The sequence below is a fragment of the Mobula birostris genome, chromosome 8, assembly GCF_030028105.1.
Source record: "Mobula birostris isolate sMobBir1 chromosome 8, sMobBir1.hap1, whole genome shotgun sequence".
NCBI classification, from domain to species: Eukaryota; Metazoa; Chordata; class Chondrichthyes; order Myliobatiformes; family Myliobatidae; genus Mobula; species Mobula birostris.
In genome coordinates this window covers 20,725,531-20,742,810 of record NC_092377.1, presented here as the reverse complement: position 1 = coordinate 20,742,810, position 17,280 = coordinate 20,725,531, and the positions used below count along the sequence as shown (strand labels likewise).

Below are 17,280 nucleotides of genomic sequence, written 5' to 3'. Positions count from 1 at the left end.
AAGTCCTTGTATTGTATTTCCTCTATCTAATTTCCAGTGCCACCACTATAAATGCCACTATATAATCCTTCCTATAAATTGGTGAACACTACTCCAGTTTTACATTGTTCTAGCATGACCTTCTGAGTCTCATATCATGTGTCCTGGCACTGAAAGAAAGTATTTCAAATACTTTCTTGACTGCTTCAACTCCCTGTCCTGCTTTGGTCAGAGGTCTGCGGATAGACAAGTTTCCCTTGTTCCCGTACACTTCTTAACATTCTACCATTTACATGCATTCCCATGACTTGTATTTCTCTACTCAATAGCATTACCTTCTACTTCTCTGGATTGCTTTACTGGCCAACTCACCAGTCTATTGTTATTTTCTTATGTATAGACACCAGACAACCAATAATTGTATTATTTCTAAATTCACTCTGTTTCATAGAATCAAACGATTAGGGAATTGTTTAGTGTAGAAAGTGGCCATTTTGTCCATGGAGCCGATAACCACGTCAGTCACATGTTCTTCCCTATATTCGTGCATTCATTTTTCTCGCTGAACTAACCATTTTGTTTTTTCAAAGCTGCAGTCAGAATCCGGTTTATTCTCACTGTCTTACGTGATGTGTATTTACTGTTTGTAACAGCAATGTAGTACAGACATAAAATTATAATAAATTGCAAAATAAATAGTGCAATAAAAAAGGAATGGTTGATGGACCATCCAGAAATCTGATGGTGGAGGAGAAAAAGTACACACATACACACACATATATTCACATTTTTTTAAATGCCGTATTGCATTGTATTGCTATCACAAAGACAACAAGTTTCACGTCACTTGCGGTGATATTAAACCCGATTCTGGTTCAGATTGCTCAGTGAAGTAGAGAGATTGATTGTGATGGAGCTGGAGCTGGCTGAGCTTACAACCTCTGTAATTTCATGCGGTCCTTTGCATTACCAGGCTGTAATGCAGCCAGTCAGGATGCTTTCCATTGTGTAGCGATAGAAATTTTCATTAGTCTTTGGTTACATACTAAATTTCCTTAAACTTCCAACAAAGTAGAGCTGCTAGCATGCCTCTTTATGATTGTATCAATGTGTTAGGCCCAGGATAGACCCTCGGAGATATTGAAATCCAGGAACTTGAAGCTACTCACCCTTTCCGTTCCCCGATGAGGGGGATGTGCATTCTCCAGAATTTCTTTACCTGAAGTCCACAATCAAGCCTTTGGTCTTACTAACTTTGAGTGCGCGGTGGTTGCAATACCACTCAAGATCTCACTCCTGTATGTCTCCTTATCACCATCTGCTTACATCCCCATTAAGGCAACAAAGCCATGATTGTGATATTCTTTCTTAGATTTTTTTTCCCTCAAAGTCCCTCCTGGTTCTTTTACCAGTTACCTTCTACCTGGTGCTAAGTCCTTTCAAGAACAGAATTAATTTCATTTTCCAAGTTCTTCTGAGGTAGATGCAGGCTGAGTTAATATAGTCTTCAGTTTACTTCATCTCCTGCATCGTTCTGTGGCCAGTCATGTCTTTGTCCTCTCTGCTATTTGATCAGCACACCAAATCATTCCCTGTGAACCTGAAAATCTGCCTGTCTCCAGCATGAATGCACACAACATCTAAGGGATCACTGTCTGAGGCAGAGAATGAAGGAATATCACCTCATCTCAGTCTCAGATGGCTGACCCCTAATTCTGAGACTAGGTCCCCTATTTCTGGGTTTTCCAGCCTTTGGAAACTACTGCTTACTTTTCATTTTGTCTCCAAAGAACAATCCTTTCATTCCATGAATCAGTCTTGTAGATCTTTGCTGCACTGTCTCCAGGCAGATGGTGCAAGGGATCTTTGGTAAGGTGGCGGTGTGCTCGATCACAGTAAACATATAGTCACATAAAAAATGTACGAGGTCAAGCAAAGGTACTATTGGCTTTTTTAAACATTTTTTATGATCGTACAACACTGCTGGACATTAAAAACTTCAAGTACTACTGGTCTACCCCATCAGTAAGTTACTTCTTGGTGGAGAAGCTGGAGGAGCAGGACTTGGTGCAAACCATGTTGCTGCCTGCTCCAGAAAGGCTTCAGAGACAATGTGTAAAGGTGGTTTGAAGTCTAACAACGAGTAATTGTGCTAGTCATTTTTCCTGTGAATGCATGACCTTTTTGGATATTGGTAATGTGGAAAGCTGCAAGGCCAATTCACTGGTGGGATTGACAACGGGGAATCTGTGTGGCCCCAAGTGTAGCACGGACAAGACCTTATGCCGCAGTGTGACCCATTTGCAGCCGGTCAGATTCTGTGCCCAGAGGCAATGTGGTGTGGCATCCATGCTGGTGTCTGTGCTGCCCTCCAGTGTTCACTTGGTGGAAGACAAGCTTGATTGAGTTTGTCTGCAGGCTTGCTCTTGCCAACAATATTCATGGACTCAGGGACTTGGGCTCTCCACTTTTTAGTGTGACTATATGTTTACTGCTGTCTTTTTGTACTATATGTGCTTTGTGCTGTGTATGACTGTTGGTACTGTGTTTTGTACCTTGGCCCCGGAACAATGCTGTTTCATTTCACTGTATTCCTGGGTATTCTGGTATGGTTGAATGATAATTAAACTTGAATTTGAAGTTGAAGCCCATATGCAATACTCCAAATGAGTTCTCATTCAAAGATCTGTAAAATCTCCGCAAGGAACTTATACCCCAGAATCTTTTCAATAAATTTCAATGAGCAATATGCCTTGCTAAATTTTTCACTGTCAATATATGTATTTATATTTTTCTTACTGATTTCTCATTCATTAACAAATACATTCTTATAGCTGATGATCTGTGAGAAAATAGCAGGACGTGCACTTTACTCTTCCCATTTAGTCAATGCGTTTCACATCTGTATGGTTAGTGGAAGCAAGGGAAGATGAGTTTCTTCTCCTTGCGCTCTTCCGCCTTCATATATTCTTGCTGCTTAAGCATTTTGAGGAAGATTGTAATTTTTGCCAGAGGAATGTGGGCATAAATCTGTGACTTTCAGAGCTTCCAAGGTCCAGAAGTTTCATATTGTATTGCTCTCCACCACACAATGTCATTAATGTTCAAGAGTGGAACATAATTTAAAACACTGGTATTATAATTCAGGTGTTGGATTATGATTATAACTCAATTATGAAATGCTGTCACACTGTAAAAGAAGCAGGCTATGAGTTGAAAATAAGTTCTACATTTTAACAATTGCATGTATAAAATTCCACTATCTCTTTAAACAAAAGGTAAGTGGTAACCTTTCTTTCTACGGGTGATGGTAAAAGCACACTGTTTCTGATGATTTAACACCAATCCTTGGCTTGAGCAATGTCATTGCAAATTCTTCCCAGTGCCAGTCATGTGGACTGCGGTTTCTGTTGACCATTTGCACTTACCATATCGCCACATATTTTTTTTTATTTTGGAGGTACAGCATGGTAGCAGGCCCTTTCGGCCCATCAGGCCTGTGCTGCCCATCTACACCCATGTGACCAATTAACCTACTAACCCATACACCTTTGGAAACCAGAGCTCCCCGAGGAAGCATACACAGGCACAAGGAGAATGTGCAAACTCCTTACAGCCAGGGGCGGGAATTGAACTCGGGTGGCTGGCATCAGCCTAACAACTGTGCTACTGTGGAATCAAACTGCTGAGTAATCCTCTCCAAGGGCTGAAGCAAAAAAGAAAATTACAAAAATTTCTCCTCCTCATTCTTAAAAAAAAACGAGGACAACTAGACATGATCAGAATGAATTGACTGGTTTCAAAATCAGTTCTGAGGCGAATTTCATTTGCTGCTTCTGCTGAAAGGCAGTTCCTCAGAATGCTTGTCATGGTGGTTGAGATGCTAGATGAATGGTCCTCAGTTAAAGATCTGAAAATCAGAATTCAAGTTCCCTTTAACAGATAATTCAAATTCAGTTAATTTAAAGAGTAAACTTCTTCATGAAATTATTGGATAATTGTGCGGGAAAAAATCCCCTTTGGCCCTTTAATGTCTTTTAGGAAAGGAAACCAATACTTGAGCTACTCCCCTTCTGAAATGGCCAAGTGAGTCACTCAGTTTAAGACTCTGAAGGAGGTGGAATAAATGTAGCCCTTGGTAACATTACTCACTCTTATGGAGAACATTGACCTTTTAACCATTCCTAATCCACACCGCTGCTGTTCATTTGATAGAGACGTAGAGTGAACCATTCTGAACGTCATACAACAAAAATCAATGGCTTGCCAATCCATATTCTAAATAATTCCACATAGTTATTTCCACTTGACAACGTTTAGAAGGCAATTGAATGCTTAGCTCCTCAGGCCTGGTTGACCGGACTTGGGTACTTCTTGTCCACTGTTTGAAGAAGTGGGAGTGGGATGTGCAAAAGGTCACAGTAGTTATGACAGCTTGAGCTTTCTCTCGGACCATGCTTGGTAATCCTCGTGAATGTTGAATGGTCCCAGTTGTATTTGACAAAGTAGGATTAAACCCACATATTAGACTCTACATTAACTTGGCCTAAAGGAGTCTGTTTGAAAAGAAAGAATGACAATCTAACAGAACATAAATACTCTACATCTGCAGTTTGTCTAATACAATTATAACTAACCAAACACAGATTGAAATGAAGAATAAAATTGTCCCAATTGCCTGCAAGATTGAATGAAATGGATTGGTTTGCAAGCATGCCAAAGACATTTCAATAATGTGGCCTCATAAACAGTGCTCTGTTTTGTTTTCTTTACATATTTGATTCCTTTTTGTTTAGAGCATAACAGCTGATTTGTGTGCTGCTCTTCAATGCTTAAGCTACTGCTTTCTAATGCAGGTGAATATGAAGCGAAGTCATGGCTTGTACATTTCTGTTTGGGGCACGCAACTTTTCACTGAGCTTAACACTTTATGTATTTGTTGGATGGCTGTCACTGTATGCTTCAGTCCTGGGGGCTGTAGTCTGGTGCCAGAGATTCTCCAAATCTCTCTGTGCCAGTATGCACACACAGATACACAAATGCGCACACACGCACACATATGCACACACACACGCACACACATAGTTGTGCCTTAATGTTTGTTGTTTTTCTTTTTAGCTTGTGTGCTGTTCTGTCCTGTTAGCTGGTGATGGAATTTCTGCAGTTTTATTTTTCTCTTAGATCATTTCTGGCAACCTCCCTCCCTTTTCTATTTCTGCTGCAGCCGAAAATCTTTTAATTGAAGAGAAAGGGCCGTGCTATCGATTTGTCAGTGCAGGAAAGCAGTGCATGCACCCTCTGTCTGTGCAGCTCAGCAAGCAGATGTGCTGTTGCAGCGTTGGCAAGGCCTGGGGCACAATCTGTGAGAAATGTCCCATTCTGGGAACAGGTAAGGCCAGAAGAACACAGTGTGTAACTTTCTATTTTGCATCACAGATACTGCTATTTTGTCCTCCTTCGCTGGCACCTTTTTTTTTAAAAGCTATGTTGCTTGTGTACTCTGTTGTAGTCAAATTATTACGGAACATTAGAGCTGCGCATCTACTACAGATGAAAGTCTGATGCCTTGTTTGCTTGTTCTGCAGTTCTCCCTAAAGTGACATTTCAAGCCAATGATATAAATGTGCTCAAAACTGAGGCAGGCATTTTTCAAAACATCTGCTTTACTTGAAAAAGAACACTGTCAAAGGGCTTTATTTCTCAGACTCTGTGAAAGTACTCACGTACATTACCTTGGACGCGTTGGAATAGAGTTTCTGCCCTTGTGAAAGTATTACTTTTTTGTTTCATGGAGTACATTTGCATACAGAGATTAATAGGTTAATTTGACATAAATGGAATTGAGGAATATAAGGCAAATACATTTGAGCTGTGAGACCAACTATAACCTTACTGACACCAGAGCAGGTTGAATGGCCTACTTCTGCGTTTCCTTAGGCTCTTGTTTTTCGAAGCCTCCCTCATAGGTTGCAATAGGTCCTGTGGTATGCAGATGTTACTGTGAATCAGTTATTTTCAATTGCACATACGATACGAAGGCTGGAATTATTCATTTTTTAAAAAAAATTTAAGTTCCTTCCAATACTTTTTCCCCAACAGAATGTCACCTCTTTATGTTCCTTCCAGTTGTCTCAGTTTCCCAGCTTCCCTGATTGCGTGGCCAGTACCTGTGATGGATAATCAAGTGACAGAGTACAAGGAGCCCAGACCTTCCGTGCCTTCACCATAGAAAAGAAACACAGGAAGAAATAAAATTAAATGTTTAGTGATCATAACCCAACATTAACATTCATATTTTATCTGTCATGCTGAAGCAAATAGGGTAATTATTTTTATCCAGACTATTTCCGGAGACTGAAGTGAGGTGGGGATGGGTGGTGGGTGTATAGAAACAACATTTGATGGAACAGATTTTCCAGTCAGTCCAGTAGTACGGGTGACATTGGTGAAATCTAAATGAGTTTTTAAGGCGATCAGCCTATCAAATGACAGAGCAGGTTCTAGGATTTGTATGGTCTACAATTGCTTCTGTTGGTTTTGCAAGTTTGCAGGGATTGTCCCTGCAGACAATGGCTCACCTTGCATTCCCTTGTTCCACTGGTCTTTACGAAGGTCTGAGAGCCCTCAAGTGATGCAGGCTTATGCCGTTAGAGAGACTGGGAATTCGGGGTAACAAGCTGAGCTGCTGCCGGCACTGCCCATCATGAATGGACACGGGGTCAGAGCTTGGACTGTTTCCATTCCTAAATTTGGCACCTATTTATAATCATTGTGCCTTTATGGAGAGACACAGAATGGAAAGGGAATCAGAATTGGTTTATTATTGTCACATCTACCGAGGTACAATGGTAGGTTTGTCTTTCATATTGTTCGTACAGATCAGATCATGACACAGTGCATTAAGTAGTACAAGGTGAAACAATAATAGAATGTAGGATGAAGTGCAACAGCCACAGAGAGAGTGCAGTGCAGGTAAACAACTATACCAAGCTCATACCAGGGTAGATTATGAAGTCAAGAGTCCATCTGATCAAAATAGGGAACTATTCAATAATCTTATAGTGTAAGGGTAGGGGCTGTCCTTGAGTCTGGGAGTACTTTCTTCCAGGCTTTGCTATTTTCTGCACAATGAGAGAGGTGAGAGGAGAGATTTGGCCCACCACATTTGTCCTGACCGTAAAGCACCAATCTCCACAAATCTCATTTTATATTTTTTATGCAACACGCATCAAAGTTGCTGGTGAATGCAGCAGGCCAGGCAGCATCTGTAGGAAGAGGTGCAGTCGACGTTTCAGGCCGAGACCCTTCGTCAGGACTAACTGAAGGAAGAGTGAGTAAGGGATTTGAAAGTTGGAGGGGGAGATCCAAAATGATAGGAGAAGACAGGAGGGGGAGGGATGGAGCCAAGAGCTGGACAGGTGATTGGCAAAAGGGATATGAGAGGATCATGGGACAGGAGGTCCGGGAAGAAAGACAGGGGGGGCCAGAGGATGGGCAAGGGGTATATTTAGAGGGACAGAGGGAGAAAAAGGAGAGTGAGAGAAAGAATGTGTGCATAAAAATAAGTAACAGATGGGGTACGAGGGGGAGGTGGGGCATTAGTGGAAGTTAGAGAAGTCGATGTTCATGCCATCAGGTTGGAGGCTACCCAGACGGAATATAAGGTGTTGTTCCTCCAACCTGAGTGTGGCTTCATCTTTACAGTAGAGGAGGCCGTGGATAGACATGTCAGAATGGGAATGGGATGTGGAATTAAAATGTGTGGCCAGTGGGAGATCCTGCTTTCTCTGGCGGACAGAGCGTAGATGTTCAGCAAAGCGGTCTCCCAGTCTGTGTCGGGTCTCGCCAATATATAAAAGGCCACATCGGGAGCACCGGACGCAGTATATCACCCCAATCGACTCACAGGTGAAGTGTTGCCTCACCTGGAAGGACTGTTTGGGGCCCTGAATGGTGGTAAGGGAGGAAGTGTAAGGGCATGTGTAACACTTGTTCCACTTACACGGATAAGTGCCAGGAGGGAGATCAGTGGGGAAGGATGGGAGGGACGAATGGACAAGGGAGTTGCGTAGGGAGCGATCCCTGCGGAATGCAGGGGGGGGGGGAGGGAAAGATGTGCTTAGTTGTGGGATCCCGTTGGAGGTGGCGGAAGTTACGGAGAATAACATGTTGGACCCGGAGGCTGGTGGGGTGGTAGGTGAGGACTAGGGGAACCCTATTCCTAGTGGGGTGGAGGGAGGATGGAGTGAGAGCAGATGTACATGAAATGGGGGAGATGCGTTTAAGAGCAGAGTTGATAGTGGAGGAAGGGAAGCCCCTTTCTTTAAAAAAGGAAGACATCTCCCTCGTCCTAGAATGAAAAGCCTCATCCTGAGAGCAGATGCGGCAGAGACGGAGGAATTTCGAGGGGGGGATGGCGTATTTGCAAGAGACAGGGTGAGAAGAGGAATAGTCCAGATAGCTGTGAGAGTCAGTAGGCTTATAGTAGACATCAGTGGATAAGCTGTCTCCAGAGACAGAGACAGAAAGATCTAGAAAGGGGAGGGAGGTGTCGGAAATGGACCAGGTAAACTTGAGGGCAGGGTGAAAGTTGGAGGCAAAGTTAATAAAGTCAACGAGTTCTGCATGTGTGCAGGAAGCAGCGCCAATGCAGTCGTCGATGTAGCGAAGGAAAAGTGGGGGACAGATACCAGAATAGGCACGGAACATAGATTGTTCCACAAAGTCAACAAAAAGGCAGGCATAGCTAGGACCCATTCGGGTGCCCATAGCTACACCTTTAGTTTGGAGGAAGTGGGAGGAGCCAAAGGAGAAATTATTAAGAGTAAGGACTAATTCCGCTAGATGGAGCAGAGTGGTGGTAGAGGGGAACTGATTAGGTCTGATTTTGATTTTGTATTTTGTATTGAACTGATATTGTATTTTTTATATTTAACTTTTTTTTTCTGGATTGCCTGGGGTAAACTTGGCATCTTCTCCTTTGCACAGTGCAGCCATGCATGTCAGTGGTTATACGCTGCAGTTCGTTACAGCATTACAAAACATATGTTTCTGATGGGAAGTACTAGGCTCTTAATAAAAATCATTAGTCTAATAATTTGCAGGTGAAACCATCATCTATATGCTCTGCCATGTTCAGACCAGCTTGAAACGATGCTGATAGCTTGAGTCTTTTGATTGTATTTCACCCTTTGCATTTAGACCATAAGACAAAGGAGTAGAAGCAGGCCATTCGGCCCATCGAGTGTGCTCCACCATTTTATCAGGAGCTGATCCATTCTCCCATTTAGTCCCACTCCCCCGCCTTCTCACCATAACCTTTGATGCCCTGGCTACTCAGATACCTATCAATCTCTGCCTTAAATACATCCAATGACTTGGCCTCCACTGCTGCCTGTGGCAACAAATTCCATAGATTCACCACCCTCTGACTAAAAAAATTTCTTCGCATTTCTGTTCTGAATGGGCGCCCTTCAATCCTTAAGTCATGCCCTCTCGAACTAGACTCCCCCATCATGAGAAACAACTTTGCCACATCCACTCTGTCCATGCCTTTCAACATTCGAAATGTTTCTATGAGGTCTCCCCTCGTTCTTCTAAACTCCAAGGAATACAGTCCAAGAGTGGACAAACGTTCCTCATATGTTAACCCTCTCATTCCCAGAATCATTCTAGTGAATCTTCTCTGTACCTTCTCCAACGTCAGCACATCCTTTCTTAAATAAGGAGACCAAAACTGCCCACAGTACTCCAAGTGAGGTCTCACCAGCGCCTTATAGAGCCTTATTTAACCTCACTGTTCCTCTGTCTTACAAAGGTTGTTCAGAAATGAGAGAGAGAAAAGAATCACAACTCTAACAGAACGAAAGGAAGGGAAATATTCTGTATTTAAGCACTATCAGATGCCAAAAATGTGAAGTTAAAACAGTAAATGCTGAATATGTACAGCAACAAGGTCAGGCAGCAACAGGGTGGAATGATAACATTTCAGATGAATGACCATTCAGTAGGATTGAGAAAATTTAGAGAAAGGCAGGCTTAAAAATGCAGCAAAAATGGGGATGTGGGGGTGGGAATAACAGAGTGCAAGGTGGAGACTTTAAATAACAGAAGAGGAGATCTCGCAAGATAACGGAGGCTCGGAAGAAGTGAAAAATGCAAAACAATAAACTGAAATAAACTGATTTTGAGTGTAAGTATAGAATTAAATTACTGGAGATTTAATTAGTTGAAATGGTTGAAATCCTTATTGAGTTTGAAAGTCTTCAATGTGCCCAGCCAAAAGATGAGGTACTGCTCCTTGAGCTTTGCTGGACACTTGGCGGAGGTCAAAGGCACAGAGGTCATAGCACAGCATATAAGCAGGTCCTCACTTTATGGTGATGCAGACTTCTGCCTTTAGAAACCCTGGGCATTTGGAGAAGCAGGCTGAGAATTACAGGATATAGCTGCTGTCAGCGTTCCTATAACAGAGTGGTATAAATGGGGTTGGAGCTTGGACGGTTTCCATGGTGAACTTTGCAACCGCCCACATACTGTGCAGTGATTTTTGCATTTAAATATTTTATCATTAGCATACACAAAGGGCAGAAAGACTGACAGAGCACAGAATATAGAGTTACAGAGAAAATAATGTGTACTGTAACCCTGTAGCACATTGCCAGAACTGCTGGAATTGGTCACTATAGATCAGGGGTTCCCAACCTGGGGCCCCATGGACCCCTCGGTTAATAGTTGGGGTCTGTGGCATATAAAAGCTTGAGAACCCCTGCTATAGATCCATCCTAGTGAATTGGAGAGGCAATGGTGCATAGGAAAGGAAGAACTGTAGGGAATTTGCTGTTGATGTTGGTAACAACTTGTAGAAAGGTGCAAGATCTGACACCGTTGGCATTACCAATAGTGCAGGTGATTTTGGAAAAAAGCATTCATGGAAATGGTTTCTATGTAACAGATACATTGTAGTTCAGGGGTTGCAAACCTTTGGTCCATGGGCCCCTTGGTTAATGGCATAAAACAGGTTGGGAATCCCTGTTGTAGTTGCTCGCTGACAGTATAAAGACCTCCAGAAAAGGGCAGCCCAGAATATTGACTGCGGCACTTGAGGCTGACTAAACATAGGAACAGGTTGGGGGTGTGGTGTGAGGGAGGGGAAGGGGTAGAAGGAGGAGGGGGAAAGGGATGAAGAAGCACAATTGAAGGGGTTTCATTAACTAGAGGATACTAGAACTTCAATTCTGGGTCATATTGTTAGTCCCACATGGTGTGATGGTTAGGCATGAGGGACATCATGAACTAACTCAAATCTGGAAATTACTGGGGAGGATCCAGCCGTTGTAGTCTATATTGAGATCAGCAACATTGGTTTGAGTATCTGGTGCCAGGATCTCAAAGAATGATAATCTCTACTTTATTACTCAAGCTACATAGAAAAGACGAGAGGTGACAATTGAATGTTGGAATGCGTGCAAGAGGAGTTTCTAACTCATGGGTACTGGGCTAGTTTGGAACTGTACAACTGAGGTATGTTATCCCACAAATGGATGTGATGAGGGTCTCAGCAGTAAGGCAAATGGCTGTAAGCTAATAGATAGAATGTTGGGCTCTGATGAAAATATTTTATTCATTATGGTCCTGAAATAAATTAAAAGAAAACAGATGTCTTATTGAATGATTTTAACTTAATGTAAATTGTGTTAACTAAACCAACTCATGCTTGAAAAGTGGTGATTTTCTTATGCGTTCCAGATAGATTTCTGAAATATGTCCCAGAATTAACAAGAGAGGTGTAATCAATTAAACTTACTCAGTCTAACATGCATGAATACTTATCCAATTATAATGTGATTGAGTTCAATGTAGTGTTTGTAAACAAGAAATGTATAATGCTGCTGAGGTTCTAGGTTTGAGTAATACTGAGAGTGAGGGAAGGCAACGAGGCAGTGACAATCAATGGTAAATTGGACAAATACTCTCCACTGATAGGAAAAAGCCCAGGCCATTGGGAGATTTTCAGGAAAATACATCATTGTGAATCAGAAACAGATTATGCCCTTAAGTGGGGGTCGAAGCTTTATTAACCAAATCAGATGTCACGGACAAAGGAGGCAATAAAAAACTAAAAGAAAATCCATGCAGATACAAATGCAGCATCAGATCCTTGTAACCGGAAGAGATTTGGATGTATCTACCTAAAATTGTGTGAGATTTTAGAAATGTGTAACCAAAATGGAGCATTTTGTTAGCCAAAAAAAAACAAACAAACTGCTGGAGGAGCTCCATAGGCTGAGCAACATCCATGGGGGGAGAGTGGTCAGCAAAATAGAAAGCAGATGTTGAATGTTCCTGTCCTTTCAATATGGTGAGATTTCTTGATTAGTTCAACAGAGCTTAAGATAGTCATGTGTTACTGGGAGAAGCTAATCTGCCACCTTATGAAGAGGTATTTATCTATCTGTCTATATATCTGTTTACTTAGAGACACAGTGTAGAATAGGCACTTTCCAGCCCTTTGAACCATGCCACCCAGCAACCCTTCCAATTTAACCCTAACCTAATCACGGGACTTTTTACAATGACCAACTAACTTACTAACCGGTACGTCTTTGGACTGTGGGAGGAAACTGGAGCACTGGGGGAAAACCCGTGCATTCCACAGGGAGGATGTACAGTGACATAGGACTTGAACTCTGAACTCCGAGCTGTGATTGCGTTGTGCTAACCGCCCCGCTACCGTGGTGCCCCTGGATGTGAAGTAGTATCATCAAAGAGGGGAAGGGTGATGCCGCGCTCTGCCATGGCTACTGTAGTACTTGTCGCACTGTGGCTCTGTAGTGGGTAGATGGTGAGAAAGTACACAGGAAGGTCAAGGTCCACCTAATATCCAACGGTCAGCCACTAACAGGGTTTCTTTGTCGAACTATGGTGGGTAGTCCTGGAAACCATGCACTCGCATCTATGGAGAGGGGGAACTAGTGTGGAGCTTCAGACCTTACCCTGCGACAACAAAGGCAAAGGGGTGCATTAAAAATCAGTGTTGGGCAGAAATGAAAGATGATAGGCATTTTCATGACTATCGCTGGTCAATGTGTTTGTCGCTTTGGTGTTGTGTTTGACACAGAGCTAAATTTTGATTCACATGCTCACTCTTACCTTTACCACAGATTCTCAGTTTTACTACATTACGCTCTTTGAAATACTCCTTAGGATCTGCCTCCCTGAACAAACCTGTAGATATCTGTCCCAGATATTTCTTTCTGCAGCTCGCTGTCATATTTTTGATTGATTACACACCTGGTCAGGGCCTTGGGATGCTTTACTATATCTGAGGTGCCATATGCCCAAGTTGTAGCTGTTTTTTACTGTTCAAGATAAAGGTGATGTTCCACAAATGGCAATGGAAGTTGAGAACTGTCTCCAGCCCGGGTAGGGTCAGCGAGGTCTTTCGTTAGTGTGATAGAGCAAGGCAAGTAAATAAAGTTAAGGTGCCGATTGACCATAATTAATTGAACAACTAAACAAGGTTGCAAAGGTCATTTGGACAGTTTTGTCAGATAACCTTAAAATGATAAACGCCTAGGAAAACACATCATTGGTTGGTTGCATCAAACCTTCTCGTATTAGGAACTGTATCTTTTATTTGGTCTCAGCTTCAGTTTAAATGAAGTCAATTTTCAGCCCATGCTCAAAGTTCAAAGTAAATTTATTATCAAAGTACATATATATCACCATATACCACCCTGAGATTCATTTTTGTTGCAAGCATACTCAATACATCCAATAACTATAATAGACTCAGTGAAAGACCACACCAACAGGGTGGACAACCACTGTGTAAAAGACAACGAACTGTGCAAATGCAAAAGGAAAAAGAAAACTATTAATAATAGATAAGGAATAAATATCGAGCACATGAGACGAAGAGTCTTGAAAGTGACTCTTCAAGACTCTTTGACTCTCTTAGGTTGTAGCAACAGTTCAGTGATGGGGTAAGTGAAGTTATCTCCTCTGGTTCAAGAGCCTCTGTGTCACTACAACAGGCAGGAAAAATGGGGGACAGGGATGTAAGTGAGGGAATGGAATTACTCTGAGAGCAACCATGCTTCACTGGAGAATATGGTCCACTATGTTGTAAGGAAATATAAACTAAATATGCACTCATTCATGCCCAGTGCCTTGCTGCTTAGCCAGTGCATGTATTTATTATTTTTGTTAAAGGCTTAAAATGCATTAAAACAAAATTGCACATTTTAAAAGTAACTTCTGCAAAGTACGAGTCTGCAGGATTGGGTCCCACTCCCACATAACACCATTCCTGTACACTCTTACGCTCTGCTTTAAAAACTTTCTACAGCACAACTAATCACTCAAGATCCAATCAATCTCTACTAATTATACTAACTGTAAAATGGTGAAACTCGTGTGAGGGCTTGGTGGATAGTGTGTCCCTGCTTCTTTGTTTTTTCTGCAGTTAAAATGAACATCAAATGGCTATGAATCGTGCAATTCAATAAAAATATAATTTCTTGACCTTTTGTTTGATAGTCAGAATTGAAAATATATGTACAGTATAGATATATGAACTAAGCATATGTATTTTTTCAATATGTATACGTGTATAAAAGTGGACTAATCTCCAGGACTTCACTGACCTTTGCGTGTCTAAGAACAGTGTGGGAGGCAGGCGAAGAAATTGTTGGTGCATGACAGAGAGATTTGCAGCAGGTTGGAGGGTAGAAAATGTGCCTTTATGTAGGATGGGCTGCAAAGAAAAATCTGGGAACTATAGACCAATAAGAGTAATATCTCTGTGGAAGGATTCTGAGGGATAAGATGTACATGCATCTGGCAAGACAGGAGTTGATTAGGGGTTGTCGATATGGCTTTGTACATGGGAGTTTTGAGCTTATTGCTTATGAACTTAGTTGAGTTGTTTGATGGTGTGACTAACAAGGTCAATGAGGGAACGGCAGTAGATAAGGTCTACATGGACCTCAGCAATGCCTTAGATAAGGTTCTGGACTGTTAGTTAGCAGGGAATCCAGAGAGAGGTGGCTTATTGGATGCACAATTGGCTTGATGGTAGGAATCAAGGGTGATTGTGGAAGTGTTTTGTGTACTGGAGGCTTGTGATTAGTGGATGCTGAGCCTATTGATGTGTGTCATCTATAACAACAATTTGATAAGAATGTACAAGGTATAATCATAAAAAATACAGCACTGAAACAGGCCCTTTGGCCCACCTAGTCCATGCCGAATCATTTAAGCTGCCTACTCCCATCAACCTGCACCCAGACTGCAGCCCTGCATTCCACTGCCATCTGTGTACCTATACAAGCTGGCAGCTTGTTCCACACTATCATGGCCATCTGAGTGAAGAAGTTTCCCCTCGTGTTCCCCTTAAACATTTCACCTTTCACCCTTAACCCATGACCTCTGGTTATAGTCCCACCCAACCTCAGTGGAAAAAGCTTGCTTGCACTTACCCTATCTATGCCCCCCATAATTTTTTACACCTCATGGCTTTGTGAAGGGCAGATCGTGTCTAATAAGGCTGATAGAGTTCTTTGAGGAGGTGACCAGGCATATTGATGAGGATAGTGTAGTGGATGTGATCTACATGGATTTTAGTAAGGCATTTGACAAAGTTCCACACAGTAGGCTTATTCAGAAAGTCAGAAGGCATGGGATCCAGGGAAGTTTGGCCAGGTGGATTCAGAATTGGCTTGCCTGCAGAAAGCAGAGGGTCGTGGTGGAGGGAGTACATTCGGATTGGAGGGTTGTGACTAGTGGTGTCCCACAAGGATCTGTTCTGGGACCTCTACCTTTCGTGATTTTTATTAATGACCTGGATGAGGGGATAGAAGAGTGGGTTGGCAAGTTTGCAGACGACACAAAGGTTGGTGGTGTTGTAGATAGTGTAGAGGATTGTCGAAGATTGCAGAGAGACATTGATAAGATGCAGAAGTGGACTGAGAAGTGGCAGATGAAGTTCAACCCGGAGAAGGGTCAAGTGGTACACTTTGGAAGGACAAACTCCAAGGCAGAGTACAAAGTAAAAGGCAGGATACTTGGTAGTGTGGAGGAGCAGAGGGATCTCGGGGTACATGTCCACATATCCCTGAAAGTTGCCTCACAGGTAGATATAGTTAAGAAAGCTTATGGGGTGTTAGCTTTCATAAGTCGAGGGATAGAGTTTAAGAGTCGCGAGGTAATGATGCAGCTCTATAAAACTCTGGTTTGGCCACATTTGGAGTACTGTGTCCAGTTCTGGTCGCCTCACTATAGGAAGGATGTGGAAGCATTGGAAAGGGTACAGAGGAGATTTACCAGGAATATGCCTGGTTTAGAGAGTATAGATTATGATCAGAGATTAAGGGAGCTAGGAGTTTACTCTTTGGAGAGAAGGAGAATGAGAGGAGCCATGGTAGAGGTGTACAAGATATTAAGAGGAATAGATAGAGTGGATAGCCAGCACCTCTTCCCCAGCGCACCACTGCTCAATACAAGAGGACATGGCTTTAAGGTAAGGGGTGGGAAGTTCAAGGGGGGTATTAGAGGAAGGTTTTTTACTCAGAGAGTGGTTGGTGTGTGGAATGCACTGCCTGAGTCAGTGGTGGAGGCAGATACACTAGTGAAGTTTAAGAGGCTACTAGACAGGTATATGGAGGAATTTAAGGTGGGGGGTTATATGAGAGGTAGGGTTTGAGGGTCAGCACAATGTTGTGGGCTGAAGGGCCTGGACTGTGCTGTACTGTTCTATGTTCTATGTTCTGTCTGATCTCCTTTCACTCTTCTACATTCCAAGGAATAAAGTCCTAACCTATTCAACCTTTCTTGACCTCCAGATCCGGCAACTTCTTCGTAAATTTTCTCTGTACTCTTTCAACCTTATTTACATCTTTCCTGTAGGTAGCTGACCAAAGCTGCACACAATACTCTCAACTGGGTCTCATCAATGTCTAATACAACTTCATACATAACATCCCATCTCCTGTACTCAGTGCTTTGATTTCTGAAGGCTAATGTGCCAAAAGCTTTCTTTATGACCCTATCTACCCGTGATGCAACTTTCAATGAATTATGGGCCTGTATTCCTCGATCTCTTTGTTCTACCACACGCCTCGGTGCCTGACCACTTACTGTGTAAGACCTACTCTGGTTGGTCCTCCCAAAGTGCAACACCTCACACTTGTCATGTTTGATAGGTTTACAGATTAACATAGGTTGCATAGTAGACAGTGAAGAAAATTATGGAGTAATCTTGATTACTTAGAGGGCTGAGGAATGGCAAATGGAGTT

General features: G+C 42.4%; 1 protein-coding gene across 6 annotated transcripts in view; it reads left to right on the top strand.

Annotated features, from left to right (window-relative positions):
* Positions 1-17,280, top strand: part of ltbp1 (latent transforming growth factor beta binding protein 1) — a 452,733-nt gene that overhangs the window by 245,607 nt on the left and 189,846 nt on the right. For 5 of the 6 annotated variants that reach the window (XM_072264871.1, XM_072264877.1, XM_072264876.1 and 2 more), the window contains one exon: positions 5,204-5,368. The exons of the other annotated variant lie outside the window; for it this stretch is intronic. In XM_072264871.1, coding sequence (XP_072120972.1) covers positions 5,204-5,368 — 165 coding nt within the window. The remainder of the gene's footprint in view (positions 1-5,203; positions 5,369-17,280) is intronic. 6 annotated transcript variants of the gene reach the window in all.